Source organism: Anolis sagrei, chromosome 2 (assembly GCF_037176765.1).
Source record: "Anolis sagrei isolate rAnoSag1 chromosome 2, rAnoSag1.mat, whole genome shotgun sequence".
Taxonomy (NCBI): domain Eukaryota; kingdom Metazoa; phylum Chordata; class Lepidosauria; order Squamata; family Dactyloidae; genus Anolis; species Anolis sagrei.
In genome coordinates, this window is record NC_090022.1 from 134,910,605 (window position 1) to 134,927,828 (window position 17,224).

Sequence of the window (17,224 nt, forward strand, 5' to 3'; positions counted from 1 at the left end):
GGGAAACATGGGGGTAGATTTTTATTATGAAATTGTTGAAAAGTATTTTCTGGGAAATGTCAAGATAATTTGGAATTTAAGGGTTGCTATGTTAGGCTGTGTGTTGACACCATATAAAAAGCTCCGCTTTTTTCCCTCACAGTGACAATAATATTCCACTGACTAACATCATTATAGATAAGGAGAGAACACATTTCTGTGTGCTCTATGTGTAATTTCTCTAATCCATGTTCTGTAGTGACAGTATGTATGTATGGTGTATGTGCTTCCAGTATAACAGACTGATACCTTCCATTGAAACAAATTATGTTCAGTGGATGGAAAACTAATGTATTTGTGTGCATGTGTGTTTGTGTGTGAGAGAGAGAGACAGAGAGAGAAAGAACTATTATATTTTATTTAAGAATCAGTTTTAATGCAATTGATAAAAAGCTAAATGTACCCTTTATACTCATGTACATTGACCCAGGAGTCGCAGCAATGGAAGATTTGGGGGCCAAAATTATAGAATTTGCTATGACCAATAGATAAATTAAGGGTCATTCTCTGAAGAGGGAAAAGCACCAACACAGCCTCAGGGGGAGCAGCCCTACAAGCAAATTCTAAATGTAACCCACAACATATCCTGCCCCTTTCCTGTCTGAGACCATTGCACAAGCTTTCCTCACCCCACCCCCACACATGTATATAGATATATATGTATACAGACACTTACGTTCTTAATGTATACCAGAGGTAAAAGAATAGGGGTTGCTTCCAATTTCCCATGGTCTTGCGTGCAGTTTCTGTCCAGCATATGGATGGGGGAAAGATGGAAGGCAGTGGAGAGTTTTGGGCATGGGGGAAGAAGAGAGATGAGAAAATGGGGTGCAAATTTGGGGCATAAAGAAAAGAGGGAGAAGGCCTCAGAAGTAAAGATGCTGCAGCTTTTCCCCTTAGCATTTGTGGTGCTGTGTGCACACTGCCAATTTTTATATCAAACTGTTTTCATCATAACATAAATTAACATTCGTATTCTACTGTAATTTCAGATGGAAAACATGTTCAGGTTCAACATAATGGAGGGATAATAATGCTTCTCTCTGAATGATTTGTCCTTTATTCTTTTCTTTTTTGAATGGGATGTGGCTTTCCCTATAAACCCAGGATGAGGAATTTCTAGACCTCTGGATATTGGACTAAGCTACCATTCCTGGCGACTGGCCATAATGAGGGAGACCGTTGAGAACTGGAATTCAACAGCATGGTAACCCATAGATTCCTGTCTCCAGTTTTAAATAAAACTGAAGAGGTCTAAGGTTCCAGTCAGAAAGGGTGGCAATATAATGGGCTCAGGAGGTCCTTTGATTTTGCTTCTCCTACAAGGCAGAAGGGACTTGAACTAGATGGCCCCTGTGGTTTTTGCTATTATTATTATTATTATTATTATTATTATTATTATTATTATTATTATGGCTGGGTGGCCATCTGTTATGGATATCTAGCCAAGCTGTGCACAAGCCTAATATGGGACCTCCCTAAATCCATTGATTGTTTTGTCTTTTTCTCCATTTATTATTTTTTAATATTGTTCTTCAAGGGCAGTGACTTCTGAAATGACATTTGGTAATGGTATTCACACAGCTTTTATTCATTTTGTTTGGATTTCCCTCTTGCTGTTCTCCCAAGTATGTGTTGGAAGAAACACATAGCTGGAAAATAGATGGAAAACCGGCTGTTTTCTATCTCTCACCCAACAATTTTAGCATAATTTTAGAGGTTTAAAATGATATTTTAAAGATTTAATATATTAGTAATCATGTGGGTTATGTTATGTCTTGTTCATTTATGTTGGTTTATAATTTACTGAGTAGTTCTTGATTTGTTATTGATTTGCTTATATAGTACTGTCGGGTTGAATGTTTGCCACTGTGTATTTTGTTGTGAGCCGTCCTGAGTCCCCTCTGCGATATAGGGTGGGCTATAAATAAAGTTTCATTTCATTTCATTCATTGTCATTCACTTGAAGAGTAGAGAAGCTGTAAGGATTAGTAACAGCCCAGATGTCCAGAAGCGAAGGAATCAGGCAGTAGCTGGGAAATTCAAGTCAGGGAGAGTGATTAATAACATAGTAGTCAGGATCCAGTTTCAAGTTTCCAGAGGAGGGCGGAGTCTCTGAACTCGTTGGGTGACTTTCACTTGAGGTGAGTCCTTTAAAAGAGCTGTAGCTATGGTAAGCATCTCCCCAAACAGGGTTATACTGTTATTGCCTGCCAACCCCCGAAATAACAAGATCACACACCAATATTTGGGTTTAAATATGGGCAACTTTTATTAATTGTTACCTATTGAACTTTTACTGGATCTAATTCTATGGATCCTGAACTTGGTGGCAAAGCCAAGGTAGTGTCCGTCTCCGGCCTACCCCTCGGCTAGTTAGGGTGAAACACACGGGCCCCCAGGGAACCTAATCAGGGCAACCTCTAAGGGAAATGTGTCAGAGAAGTCCCTCCCAGGGTATCTGAGACCCAATTCTCCCCATTCCCAGGCCATTAGAATTCCCCTCACCTCATCAAATTGAACCTTAGGTGAGTGTTTTAGTTAATGGCCTTCATCCCTGAAGGGAAATTGTATGGATTGTATTACTATCCTTATTTTCAGAAAGATCATTGGGAGGTATTCCTAAGTCAACCATATGGAAATGGATACATGTAAATAAATAAAATAAACAGGAGTAAGCAAATATATGGGTACTATACCATCTTTTGGTTGGTTGTTTTTATTATATGATGCTTTTGCCGCCTTTTTCAGACATTCCTGCTTCTCCCTATGTCTATAACAATAACTTAGATTATTTTTGGTGGGAGCCATTTAAGGAATGCCAGACCTCATCAAGAAATAATTTTCAAAAATGGCTTTAAAAAATAGGAAAGGGCTTTCTGAGATATTGCAGCTAATATTGTTGAGGTAGAGGGCAGGAATGCAGAGAAGGGGGTGGCTACGAAGCGTACAAATGAGACATGGCTTTTTGACTTACTGGAACATGAATGAGGGCACACCAGAAATCATCAAGAAATAATTTCATAAGAGCAATAACCCTCTACCATGTGGTTTTTAAAACATATGCAAGGCTGCAAGACTTGATATAGCATTAGCTATCCATTGCATTAATAACAAACATTGCTTTTTCGTTATGAAAATCAGGAGCTGACTTCTTTTCCTTTGCTGAGCTAGCTTTATGCCAGCACATTGGTATAAGCCAATATCTCTTTGCTCCCTTTCACCCCCAGTGGGGGAAATGGTACACTCCAGGAGTGCCGAGCATAGAGGAAGTCATCTTTTCAAGTGCAAAGGGTTTGTTTGACAATGAACAGTTTGTTTGTCGAGGGAACAAGTCTGACCTGCTTGAAGCAATTAGTCCCTTGAATAGAAACATACAGAAAGGAACACAGCTTGACTGGGTGTCTTATCCATAGAGCAGTGTGAGTTTTATCTGTCTGCCTCCAGCTTTGCTGTGCCACTGGACACAGTTTTGAAAGGGTGTCCCACTTGTTTTGTTGTTTTCATTCTACCCAAGTTGGCGAGCAATCACACTGAAGCAATCTTGGCAGGTGTCCATTAACATTTGCCTTCCTTGTAGGGAAAGGGAGGAGTCCTCCCTGTTCTTCCGATAAGTATGGCTTTCCCCTGCTGCTGCTGCTCTTGGTTCTCAGTTGCTGGAGAAGAGGTAAGGAATTGATGATCATACTGTGATGGGGGAAAGGGCAAACATTAAAAAAACCTGAAGTTCATAGCACTTGTTAGCAAATACAAAGAGAAAAAGAAGAAACGGGAGTAGCACCAACATAAGTTCAGAAAAATCAAATAAGGTACTTGGGAAATAGTCTTCTTAGGTAGAGGTCCTTGTTCCTTGTGAAAATACTATCACTAGGAAGGCTGATAGAAAAATAGGTTCAGTAGCTGTGCTTACTTTAGTACTTTTTGGTTCTTTCCTGTAATAGATCCTCATACTTGTGACAGTAACAGGAGGAAGAAAAACTTTGAACATTATTTTTCAAAATCAGTTTGGTGATGTTAAACATTAAAACATGGGAATTAATAATACAAAGATACTCCAGCATTCTTTTGCAATGCCTTGAATAATAATAGTTGATTTTAAAATGTTCTTTCAAGTTTTCATTACAGAACATGGCATATAGGTTGAAACTGTTTAACTTAGCAGATAGCAGATATTGCTACTGGCATATCAGATTTCGTTACTGGCATATTTGCCTGGGTTTTTTGGTCACATGGTCTATAAAGCTCACAATAGGATTGTTGGCATGGAATGGTGGGAGCCCATCATATCTGGGTTCTGAATTGATGAAGGCTGCCCCAAAGCTCGGGATCTCATCTTACACCAGATCAGTTCAGTTTGCCCATATCTTTTTTTTTCTGCCATCCCCTGACAACACATATATTTCACTCCTGTGTTAAATTCCTTGTTTGTTTAAGGTTAATTAACAGGCAGTGATTTCAGTTAGTGGATGCTGGTCTAACACAACTGTAATAGTTATAAAGATAAGTACAAAGATTATCCGTGGATCAAGAGAAGTCTTCCTCTGACTGCTTTTCAGAGTCTCTGGGCAAGTGCAGAACATTTTTGTGGAAAGAGAATCACTGCATCTTTTTCGCTTTCCCATTCCTACTTCAGAAGTGTGAACAGCAAAGATCAATGGTACAGTGAATATTATGCAGAACCCACTAATTCAAAATGCAATATATTGAATCTTCTTAAATGATGAAATACCTAAAAAGCTTATTCTTCTCTACATTCTTCTCACCTTAAATGTACAATTAAAGAGATTGGATAAAAGAAGAAGGTAGTCAAAAACAGAATGGAAAGAGAGGGAGATGCCAAAAGGAAAAAAAAAATGTTGAATGTGCTTGAGGAAAAATGTTTACCTAATTATCCAATTCTGTAGTACATCTAATCTAAACAGTTGTTGCTGTTCATTCGTTCAGTCGTCTCCGACTCTTCGTGACCTCATGGACCAGCCCACGCTAGCGCTCCCTGTCGGTCGTCACCCTCCCCAGCTCCTTCAAGGTCAGTCCAGTCACTTCAAGGATGCCATCCATCCATCTTGCCCTTGGTCGGCCCCTCTTCCTTTTGCCTTCCACTTTCCCCAGCATAATTGTCTTCTCTGGGCTTTGCTGTCTCCTCATGATGTGGCCAAAGTACTTCAACTTTGTCTCTAGTATCTAAACAGTACTGATGGATTATTTGAAGTTCAGCCTAATTAATCTATAAGAATGGTATATTATTTTGTATATTATACAGTAAAAAAAACAATAGAAACCAGTTGGGGATATAAATAACAGAGAAGAATAGACTCACAAAACACTCAGAAAAATTCCAAACACCTACGACTTCACCAGAAATTGCAAAATTGCCTTTCTATGACACTTTGACTTCACTTGAGGCACAGAGCTTGTTGGTTCCAATCAGACGATGTCAGTCTACTTCCATTGGGCTCTATTCCTGAAGTGAAGTGGAAGAGGCAGCAGTTACAAGAGGCATAGGAAGCAATGGGGAGAACCTAGGTGGTGATGCTCCCCCCCCTCGTAGGATGAGGTAAGGGGAAGGTGGTTGATGCAGGGCCGGGTTACCCATACCCCCAGCAGGACCACAATGCATGGTGAATCCCAGCCTTAATGTGATGAGGTCCATAAAGGCCCATGGAGGAAGGGGAGGCATCTTACTTTCAAATAAAAAAAATCTGTTTGAAAAGGATCTTGCAGCTTAAGGACCATCCTTTTCCAAAACACATATTTCTCTTCTTTCTCAAACTTAAATCTATTCCTCTACAAACTTATATATACAGGGAGAGTTGGAAAAATCTGAAGCCTTTACAGCTGTGAAGCCATGTATACTGGTACCAGCCTCTCAGGTGCATATAAGCACTGCCTAGCCCTCAATGTGATTCCTGAACTTGGTGTGTGATTGGCCCATCTTTGAATCACTTCTTCCTTTTCTGCGTTTCTCTCATGTTCAATGTAGCTGTCTCCCGAGTTTTCAGAAAGGCCCCTTTCCCTGCTGTCTTCTTAAATAAATTACAGGCAGTCTCTGAGCTACAAACATCTGACTTAAAAATGACTGTAGTTAAGCATGAGGGTGAGACAACAGGAAGTGAGAGAAATCTACCCTTGAAAGGGAAATTCACTCCTGGAAGAGTTGTTATCATGGGGGGAAAGGTGCCTCCACTGAAGCTTTATCACCAATCCATGTTTCCACAACAAGCCAGATTTTTCCAAATCAAATTATCACAGGGACAGAAAGTGAGATTAAATATTCTGAACAGGGTCACAGGTAGTAAAAAAAAAACAACAACAACAACACCACGGGAGTGTTGACCCTTTCCTATGCTATCTGTCTATCAATCTATCTATCTATCTGGCTGGAGTTACATCTGTTCTGACTTACATACAAATTCAGCTTAAGAACAAACCTACAGAACCTATCTTGCTGAAAACTTGGAGACTGCCTGACAGTACTGTGTGATATGTTCCCTCCATTTATAATACTTTTTTCTCCTGGGACAGTTAATGAATGAGGAGAAATCAACTGAAAAAGAAGTGAATGTGTATCTTAATGAATTAATTAATGAGTTTATTTCTAGCTCTGGGTTGTTGTAGCATTTAATTCACAGCAGATTTACCCAGCTCAAATATGTTCCTATATGCAGGTCTCATGGGTGTGAGGGGATTATAAAGGTGGTTCTATATGTGATTGAATGTTTCCACTTTAAACCTGATGTCTTCCAGTTGCAATGACACCCCCCTCTCTCACATACACACACCCAAAAATGTTTTTTGCAAACATTTAATTGTCACATTCTTTAGTGGGGGTGTGAGAAATTTCAGGAGAAAAGCACAGATTCAGAAAAATTCTGGCCATTAAAAGCTATTTTAGATTCACTGGCTTAACATAATGTGAATTTGCCAGGCTCAACCTGTTCAACTAGTTTTGTCCTCCTGAACTATAATCTTGTGTTTGTGTGTTTATAATTAGAAGAGCCGGGCTGTAATAACACAGTTTTGAGGCTCCATTTTAGTAGAGGGTGAGTGCCTCTCTCTATTTATGCTGGGCCATTAGCTTTCATACCTGCAAACCTGCAGACTAGAGTTCCTCCTCTGTACAAAACCTTTTCAGTCCAAAGAATAGTTCTTGCTACGTACAGAATTGTCCAGGACTGCACATCACAGCTTGTTTAAATGAAAACTTTTTATTTGCAAGCTCAAGATCCCCCTTTATTTTGATTCCATGTCATTGACTTGAACTAAGGAGTGGAAAAGTTAACCAAGCTATAAAAGAACACTCTTGCTAGATGTGGCAACTTTGGCATATCTGTATTTAGTTACTAGTTGTCTATCTGAGTATAGTAGGGAGAGGGTGTTGGAAATATTGATCGGGGCAGAACAGAAGTTGAACAGCACCACACACACACAATATGAAAAAGCATATCTCTGTCTCAAAGGCCTTACAATCTATAAAAAGTGGGTCAGGTACAAAAACTTTAAACTTTATGTTTATGTTATTAGTTACTACTATTATAAATCGGTCTTCAATTAGCAGTTGTTATATTTGTTTTTTTTCAAAGCAACTCAAAATTTATTATATAGTTGCTTCTATTTATTTGCAAAACATCTGAATGCCACAGGCCACAAGTCTATACAAGGCACCAGCACAAAGGAACAGCAAAAGCCAGCATGTAAGCAATGTGATATTCTTCCTCCAACTTTCAGCCATGGAGTTAAAAGAGATTTAGTCATGACAAATTTTGTGCATTTTTGCTCTGTGTCAGTCTAGCAAATATTCATGGAATTGATAGATAATAAATAATACTTTGTTTTATTTAACATTCTCAATAAAACTATTTTTTAAAAAAGACTGTCCAGCAGCTCCACTCCACTTTTCCTCTTTGTCTTCTTTCTAACTGGAAGTTTTCTAGCAGCGTCAGCATTGTGAAGCAGGTCTGGAGAAACACAGACAATCAGGTTGTAGCAGCATTCTTCACAATAAACATTGCAATAAAACTTGAAACAGGAAAGCATGGTTTATCTGACCTGGATATTTCATTTCATGTTAGTTATGAATGAAAAATTTATGGGAATATGTAAACTTCTCCTTCTCCCCCTTCCTTTTTTCCTCCTCCTTTTTCTCTCTGCCTTCCTACTCTTTGTCATTTCTTCTCTCTCCCTTCCCCCTCCTCTTCCGCCTCCTCTTCTCTCTCCCTTCCTCCTTATCATCCTTCACTTGCTTGAGAGTGTGAAGGAAGGAGGGTTTTGCACACCCCACAGCATTTCTTCAATGTAAGAACCACCAAACAATATGTGAGGCAAGGGAGGGGCTTTCTACTGGGCTCCCCATCCCATCCGGGGGGGGGGGAGGGGGCATTGCTTCCCCCACCCCATTCTAGTGGCTCAAAACACTTCCTTGGTCACAGTCATAATACAGTAGAGTCTCGCTTATTCAACAGGATGGCAGAACATTGGATAAGCAAAAATGTTGGATAATAAGGAAGGATTAAGGAAAAGCCTAGTAAATGTCAAATTACATTATGATTTTACAAATTAAGCACCAAAACATCATGTTTTACAAGAAATCAACAGAAAAAGCAGTTCAATACACAGTAACATTATGTAGTAATTACTGTATTTATGAATTTAGCACCAAAACATCCCAATGTATTGAAACATCTGTGGGAGCAGGCAGGAGACAGACTGCATTGGATGAGTGAAGATTGGATAAGAGAGACTGTACTGTATAATGTAGTTCCACATTGGAAAAAAGACATAAGTGATAATTATACATTTATTTTTAACTAACTTATTTTGTTCACAGAGGGAACCCCTCAATATACAGCATCCAAATAAATGTCGTGAAAGCAACAGAACAGGTAAACTCTGACTCGTACTTGAATTTTCTTTCCTTTTGCTTTCCCCTCTATGTGTTTTCTCAATATTACTTTACATTTGAATTATCAATAGGAATGTGAAGGCTAGCCTTTTATTCTAATTTTCTATTAGAAAAAGGCTTTTTTTTTAAAAAAAGTGGATATTTTAATCAAATAAAACAAAGATAATACGCAAGCGCCACATTCTTTTCAAGGTTGATGATATTTCTTACTTTCAGCTGTGATGTCTTCATCCAACTTACAATCAGGAAGCATATATTGAACAGGATGATAATGCTGTATTGCAAAAATGGATATGGTTAAAAAATGAAATGATAATGAGCAGGAGCAGAAAAATACATGAAAAGAGTCTTAATATTATAGCATCAAGGATACTAATTAGGGGTGTGCAAATCAGGAAAACCCTGTGCCATTTTTAATGCCTGTTTTTGGCTCTCCCCCCCCCCAAAAAAAATTCCATTTTTAGGGAACTTCCTAAATTTGTGTGGAGTTTCTGTTTTTGTGCTGGAAAGATTTGGTCCATTGGCACCAATAGGGAAACTTTAGAAGCTCTTTTTCTGTCATTTTTAGGCGTGAAACCTCCCTCACTTGTAAGCCACATTTGCAACTGCAAACCTGCGAAGTTCCAGAACTTTTAACCAATCCATTAATTTTTGGGAAATTGTAAAGTTTGTTACCATAAAATTTATTTATTTATTTATTTATTTATTTATTAAAAAACAAACACAAGAGGGGGTTTTGGGAACTGAAGTCCAAATTGAACACCATAAGAAAGGAGGGGAATGCACACAGTCAGCCAGGCCTCTGATTGACTGGGAAAGAAAGTGAGAAACACACACAGAGAGAAACATCAACTCCCATTGTGCCCTGGGAAGGAACACAGGCTCCTTCAATGCCTGTGCCACACAAAGTGCTGCTCAGAAAGTGAGTTCCCATTTCCCTCAAGCAGGCGCTGAGAGACAGGGGTCTTTGGGAAGGGATAGAAAAGGCTGCCAAGAAGAAAGAAGAGGAGAATCTGTAGCTTGCTTGATTTTCGAGGCTGCCCAGACCACATGCTGCCTCCATTTCAGGTAGAGTACCACTCAGCCCCTTTAGCCCCCATTAGCTGAAAAGATTCAGCTTCCATGATCCGTACCAGCTAAGGCTTCTGCTGCCCCCCTGCCAGGTTTGTTTTCATGCATTCGGCAGAATCCAGGACACCAAATCACCAAAATCCTGGACACCAAATTGATATTTTGCACACCCCTAATACTAATCCACATCCCCAAAGGCTTTTTAGAATTTAGACAGGACCAGGCTTGTTTCAGTGCTCTACATTTACTCTATGCTTTTCTTGCAAACCTAATTCTGAAGATTACTTTGAACTCTATCAAAACAATAAAATTGTCTTCCCTCGTCCATGGTCAATGACTCCCCATGCTCATACTATGCCCTCAAACATGTCATAGATGAAAACCAGGATGTGTTGAGCATAGCAAAAGATACAGCACACAAGACAGGAGAGGCTGCAGCAGTTTGCTTTTCCCTCAACTCATTGGCAAATGCAAGATTCTCCCCCTGCTGGGTATTTGACTACAAATTAAATTCACATAGTGCAATCAATTTAAGTTAGCTAGGGCAAAGGGGAAAAGTGAGAGAATGAGACAGAAAATGGGATATTTTTTTAAAAAAGATCACAAAATGGGATGATTAACTGGACTATCTCTGCTAGATCAAAACAGTCCTTCCAGGAAGCTTGACAGCTGCTAGGGATAGGAGGACATAGGACCACATATGTTGGAATTTACATGTAGATAGATAAGTGTCCAGAATGTGCACTGGATTCAACTGTGATAATTCAGACTTATATCATCATTTGTGAAAACATGGTCAGATTCTTCTCCTCTTTTAAAACATTATCAAATTAAGTATTTTCCCACTTCTGCTTTTCTAGAAGAAAAGGGGAATTGAAATCCGCCATCCCACTCCTCTTGGAAATGAAATACATTTCAAGTGTTCTCAGAATTAATTTGGCAGATGACATGCATTCAGAGACCAAACTTTGTAGACCAAAAAGAAAAAAAATCTGACCAAAGTTTTCCTCTACCCCCTTTATTATTCTTTTCTTTCCTTTTTAAAAAGTCTCTGTGACATCTGCTGGAAATACTACCAGCAAACAGATCATGTATTCCATTGCTTAGAAAGTTGCAATTAGGTTTTGCAGGTCTGAAAAATAAACTCTGGTCTAAACTGTGTTGTCATGGAACCAGTGGTCTGATTTCCAGTTGGATAATTATGGCTCCCGTGCTTATTCTGGTGAAACTGCTTTCTGGATATGATGGCTGTGATTTTTCAAAGACGAACTAAGGGATTTGGAGTGCCAGTTTCCATTCAAATTAATGGCAACTGAGCAATGAAGTTCCTTGCGATTTACTTGGAAATTTCAACCCTGATACAGGCTGTGATGTGTTACATGAGAAGAAAAAGGGCAATTTGAACGACTTATGTTTTGGTGTTGCCAAACTCTTTGATATGTATTAGAACTATATATATATTAGATATCTATTTGTTCTGGCAACATAATGCATTCTAAAGGCACCAGTGCCCATTTGATTTTGGAAGCTGAGCAGGATCAGCTTTAGTATTATTTGAATGGGACACTCCCAATGAGTATCAGATGCTGAAGGCTATATTTTGGAGGCAAAATCTGGCAAAATCGAATTTGAGTAGTCCTTGCCTAACCAAAGTCCATGAAATGTATGGGGTCACCATAAGGCAACAGGTCACTTGAAGGTGTGTGTTTGCAAACACGCTTACACAGCACAAGAGTGGTCATAAGAAGCCTTTCTCATGAGACAAACTATCTTATTGCCAAGTTATGTTACTTGTATGCCAACCTCAGCTCTCCTGATATAGGGCAGGGCAGAAATAGTTTAACAAATAAACAAATATTTTCAAACCCTATGAAAAGAATTTGTTATTTTGTCAACATCACATTTGTTTTCAGAAAAAAAACATTTTTAATTATTATCTGTAATGACAAAATGCAATACTGAATGTAATGTATTGATGGTTTGTACTTTGGAATCTAGTGTTTGAAATGTTGTGTTTCAGTGCTCTTCTTTGCTAATTCATTCACATAAGGTTTCTTTCGGCTTCCATCTTACTAGCTGGCTTCAGCAAAGACAAACCCCTCACAGTAAAAAGGGTCAACATGCCTGAGATTGACACACTGTTTGATAACATTGCTGAGACTTTTAACAAGCAGCAAGGGAATTGCTTGGCTCTCTGGGAGGCCATTCAAGGACTGAAAAAAGTCTACAACTGCTCACCTGCAAGCTATCTTTCTGTATGCATGGAGAAGATACAGCAAGAACACAGTAAGTTGCAGGGAATGATACTGAAAAATATGGAGTGTAAATAGAAAAGTTTACATATATTAATCTAAGTTCATTTTATCACTGGTATTTATTTTACTTGTACCATTTAAGTACCCAAGACAGCACAAATTATCATGAAATTTAACTGAAATCAATTATTTATTAGGTTAGAGAACAATTAAAAAGCAATCCAGCTATCTCGTTCACACTAAAAACTTAACTGAAAGATGGAATGCGATAGCAAGAGGGGTACAGCAGCCATCAGGACAATCCTCTCTCGTTGTCCTCACCAAGCATGCCTGTAAGGATGGCAGGACCAAGAAAAAGGATACCCCGTCTCAAATTTCTTATAGGTTAACTTAGAAAGGTAAGGAATTTTGGAGAATTTGGACTCTGAATGACTAGGTCTTTATAGGTCTTAAACAGCATTTTGATTTTTGCATCCATGAAATTTATGCAGAATTTATCTGAGAGAGTTTCTTTGTTCCTCAGATGTTTAGCAGGTCCAGGGCTAAAACAGGAAGGTTCACTACCATATTTTTCATTTACACATTTTTCCTATATACCATTAGACTATAGAGCAAAGATGAAGAACAAGCGTCCCGCTTGATGTGGTTGTGTCACAATTTCCCATCATGGCAGGGGTTTGGACTGGATGGCCCTTGTGGTCTCCTCCAAACTCTAAGATTCTCTGATCCTAACCCTACCAGGTAGTATGTTTAAAATCTAATCCCAATGGAATCACATAATAATAACAATTTCCTATTGCCCATGTAAAGTAATGCTTAACATTAACTCATATGCTTAACATTCACTCCAAACACTTCCATTAAAATAAATTCTTCATCAGATATAAAGCCAGCCTCTCCATAGAGCTCAAAGAAAAAAAGCACGCATCCATTAAACACTGTTTTTTTTAGCATCACTTGCTATTTAATATATTTTGATGCTTGTTCCCATTAGATGTGAACATTTTCCATTTTTCTATTTCATTATATTAATGTTTGAGAACAGTGAAAGGCAGGGGTCAAGATAACAGATGATTTCTAAAGGGCAGATTAAGCCTTTGGTGACTAAAGCCCAATCCAAAAACATCACTGTATTTATAAGTCCAGTATTTCTAGCGGAACAAGTTTACCAAACCAGATAGTTGAAACATGGGAATCACATGCATGGAAATTTCACTCCATGACTCCTTTTCAGGGAAATTGGTTGCATTAATTAAATCAGCTTTCAAGTTTGTACTTTGGTAAATTATCAAGATATGGAGGACTTCAGGCTTCCGTTTTTCATTGAATAGCACCTATTGCATTTCACATTGCAGTGTAACGCAGCATCCAGTGGGCCTGATAGTCTTACCCAGTTCTTTAGATTTTTGCCTTCCTGGGTTTTACCTCTTCAGCTAAATCCAATCCTTCCTGTGTAATACCAGCCTTCCAAACGGATGCCAAAAGTTCAACAATGCTTTCTTCAGAAAGAAGAGCTGAGCATTTGTGAAAACAACAATGAGACAGACAAGAGGGCAAAGTGAAATAAGATTACATCAGAATTTGTTAGAGAGACTTATCCAGTACTTGATAGTTTTGTACTGAATGAGCAATATGGGGCCAGGGCAGGGGGAAAGGAACCATGAGATTATGGGTCTAATTCATACTCTTCACGGGAGAGCTTGCCAGTGGGGCTATGCCAAGGATTTATTTCTTACACAAAATGGCACAGATAATCTTGGCTTAATATTGCCAACTAAGTGCATTATGTCTCTCTCCCACACAGACATATATGTCTGTGTACAACTGTGTCACTGATAAGTAAAGTGGAAGTAATCAGATTTCATGCCACTGTGATATCATTTCCATCTGACTGCTATTGGAACCTTTATTGCTTCAGGAATTAACTTTCTTAGGACTAAGACAATTAAAGCCTTCTGTTTGGATTTGTGCCACTTTGAGTTTAATCACTGCCTTTTCTTTCAGGTGACTATAGTGTGCAGGTGCACATGGAAGGATACAGGTTTGGGCTGAATGTGGGGGATAAAGAAATCCCTGAGCAACTGAAGCAGGCTCAAGAGCAGGTGGGGGAGCTGAACCGTGCCACCATAGGCATCATCAGTTCACACACAAAACTCCAAGAAATGATCCACTCAGTGCTTCAAAGCCAGGACAAATTGCGAGAGAGAATAAAAGTAACAAACTCTGAGCACCTAGATTGGATCCGCCTTGAAGGAAACTTGACAGAAAATATTGAGAAAATCCGTCTGGCTGAACAGTTCTCAAAACAGTATAAAGAAGAAGCCAATGGTGTGCTCAGGGAAATGTCCAAGTCAGCTGGCTTGGCTTCCTAAGAACGTGTTGAGAATGAACCTGTAATAGTTTGCATTTCCTACTACAGACAAGGTTTAAAGTGTTTGTGTCAAAAAGACTTTGGGGTATAGTTCAACTGCACAAATTGTCCACAAAGTAAAACTGATCAAGAGATTTCTGGAAGAACAATCTCATATAACCACATGTCAGAAGATAATGTCACAAGGACGTCTCACACAGCTATGGTCCTGCGAAACTGACAGTGAAAAAAACAAACCTAAATGCCATTAAATTACAAATGGCTTCTAAGTGGCAAAATGCAGTGCTGTTGCCTCCAAATAGATGTCACTTTGCTTGTTCATGTCTGTGTTAATCATTTAGTTTTAAATCATGTTTGCCCCAGAACACAGTCAATAAGAAACTGCTAGAGTAGTGAAAGGACCCCTCTTGTTTTTTAAGGGGGGAAAGTCAATTTCCAAGTATTATGAAGGACTGCTGGGCCATTCATGTTTTCAGTGCAGCCTTAGCATCTGGATTCTAGAAACTTACAAGGGCAAGGTATGCCAACTAAAGTGTTAGGCAACAAAGGAATACAATAGATACAGGCTTAGGACAAATGAAATAAGTAAAAAATGTTCTTTCTGACATAATCAAAATATCCAAGATATTCTTCAGAATCCAAAAGACAGAAAGCTTCATGCACTGCCTGCCTGCTTTGTGCTTACAGCAACTGTTAACTCTTACTTTTAAATATGCATGTATATGCAGATTTTCATCCTTTGCATTTTTGCACAGTCACAATCCATGACAAGCACAATAGTACCCAAGATGCCTCCATCTTCTTCTGATCATAAGGAAAATCCTCTCTTCGAACTCTGATCTGTCTTTTAGGCCAGGATACCAGCAACTAATAGCTTCCCCCATTGAAGGGATGAAATTTTTCTTCCTACTTTTTCTAGTTCTCCTTCCCAAGCCATCTCCATCTTTATCCATCCATTTTTATTATTTGGTACTTGGAAAAACTTAGTTTCAAGAGAACCTTGAAGAGTAGCAATACTCTTTGACACATCCCAGCTACTGTGTGATGTAAGCGAATGCATGTAGTAATCCATAATATTTAAGGAACAGTATTCAGGATTTCAGTTTGTTAAAACAAACTTCTACATTACAAGAGACAATGAAAAGGCCACTTTTTATTCTCTGTCCTATGCAATTTGATATACAGTATTTACATTTCAGTGTTTATCTTTGTTTTCACATTCTCCACAGTCCAAAAACTTTAGCCATGTCTGTTATCTACATTAATGTCTTTATCATTCACCATGATTATAAAGACCCCCTCACAGCATCATCTTTTTAATATTTTGACAAGTCTCTTTTACTCCTACCCAATCAATCTTGCATACCACTCCATTAGAGTTAAAAAAAAGTTGCTTGTCTTATTTGAATGATGTCCATGTGCATACTGAGTGTATATTTGCAATAAACTTTATTCAACTATTCTATTATTTGCATTCAATCTTACTGAAAATTCTCCAGTTTAGAGGGATGAGTTTTACATCTGTTGCTTTTATCTGCTTGAGTAACCCAGTTTCTTTCTCTATGCACCATCACTCTAGGCTTAAAAAAATTGAGAACACATGTACTCTCTGTATATGCAAATATTACATATGTGGATGATGAAACACAGTAACAAGAAGCTGCAGCCCTGTAAAAGAATGGCCAAGCATGGTGTCAGCACCATTTGCTTGAGCTCACACACTCCAATGAGGCTAACCAAGACCCAAAGATTCTGCCTATAGCAGTCAATCCCTAGGTATTTCTCACAAGTGAAATACAGGAGGATGACCTTTGTCTACTATTAGGAACTGAGTATCAGCTATACACTAAATGAGTGTTGACATACTCAGAAGAAGTAATGTAGTGGGATGCACTCAGCTCTAATAGGAACATAAATGCTATTGAATCTTATCACTTAATTGCCACAGGAAATGTTGTTGTTGTTCATTCGTTCAGTTGTCTCTGACTCTTCGTGACCTCATGGACCAGCCCACGCCAGAGCCACAGGAAATAGAATATGGCAACTACAAAGCACTGTTCAGATGTAAGAAGGCATTCCGCTCCTGTACCATTTTTGCTGTATCGTTGCAGTACAGTAAAGGGTTGATGGCCTGTGTCTAGGGCGGTTTTTCAAGACCTGTCCAAACTCAGGCAGCAGACCATTTAGAGCAGCATTTCTTAACCTGGGGGATGGGACCCCTGGGGTGGGGTTGTGAAAACATTTCAGAGGGGGCGCCAAAGACCATCAGAAAACATATATTTCTAATGGTCTTAGGAACCTCTTTAGCAGAGGACTGAAGATCTCTTCATCTGTCCTTCTCTTCCTTTTTGGAAAGAGATGGCAAATCCTCCTACCAAAAGCCCTACTCCTGCTGTGATTGGCCTGCCTCTCAGCTGGCCTGTCAGCCAAGGGAAGGGCTGTTTCTGAGACTCCAAGCAGGGAGGGGAGAGCAGGTGTGCTCAGCGCATGGCAACATGGTGAACAAGTGCGGGGTGAGGGAGAGCGTGCAAGGCTGGAGGGAGGCTCGCACTAGCAAGTCCCTTCAAGACACGGGGGTTCTTGTGTGGG

At 39.1% G+C, this 17,224-nt stretch overlaps 1 protein-coding gene across 2 annotated transcripts; it reads left to right on the forward strand.

Annotated features, from left to right (window-relative positions):
• Positions 1–3,312: 3,312 nt before the first annotated feature.
• LOC132768400 (uncharacterized) lies at positions 3,313–16,367 on the forward strand. Of its 2 annotated transcripts, XM_060764223.2 has the most exons (5): positions 3,313–3,461; positions 3,620–3,706; positions 8,864–8,918; positions 12,086–12,295; positions 14,269–16,367. In XM_060764223.2, the coding sequence occupies exons 2-5, from the start codon at positions 3,656–3,658 to the stop codon at positions 14,634–14,636; spliced, it is 684 nt and encodes a 227-aa protein (XP_060620206.2). In that variant the 5' UTR covers positions 3,313–3,461; positions 3,620–3,655; the 3' UTR covers positions 14,637–16,367. The 2 variants fall into 2 exon arrangements, with proteins under 2 accessions (XP_060620206.2, XP_067319975.1); XM_067463874.1 differs by having other exon boundaries at positions 3,313–3,706.
• Positions 16,368–17,224: the final 857 nt, after the last annotated feature.

Bases quoted from the DNA above. Each gene is read 5' to 3' on its own strand.
- LOC132768400 (XM_067463874.1), top strand. From the start codon at position 3,656: ATGGCTTTCCCCTGCTGCTGCTGCTCTTGGTTCTCAGTTGCTGGAGAA. The intron at 3,707-8,863 runs GTAAGGAATTGA...TTTTGTTCACAG, and splicing joins TCTCAGTTGCTGGAGAAGAG to AGGGAACCCCTCAATATACA. The intron at 12,296-14,268 runs GTAAGTTGCAGG...CTTTTCTTTCAG, and splicing joins GAAGATACAGCAAGAACACA to GTGACTATAGTGTGCAGGTG.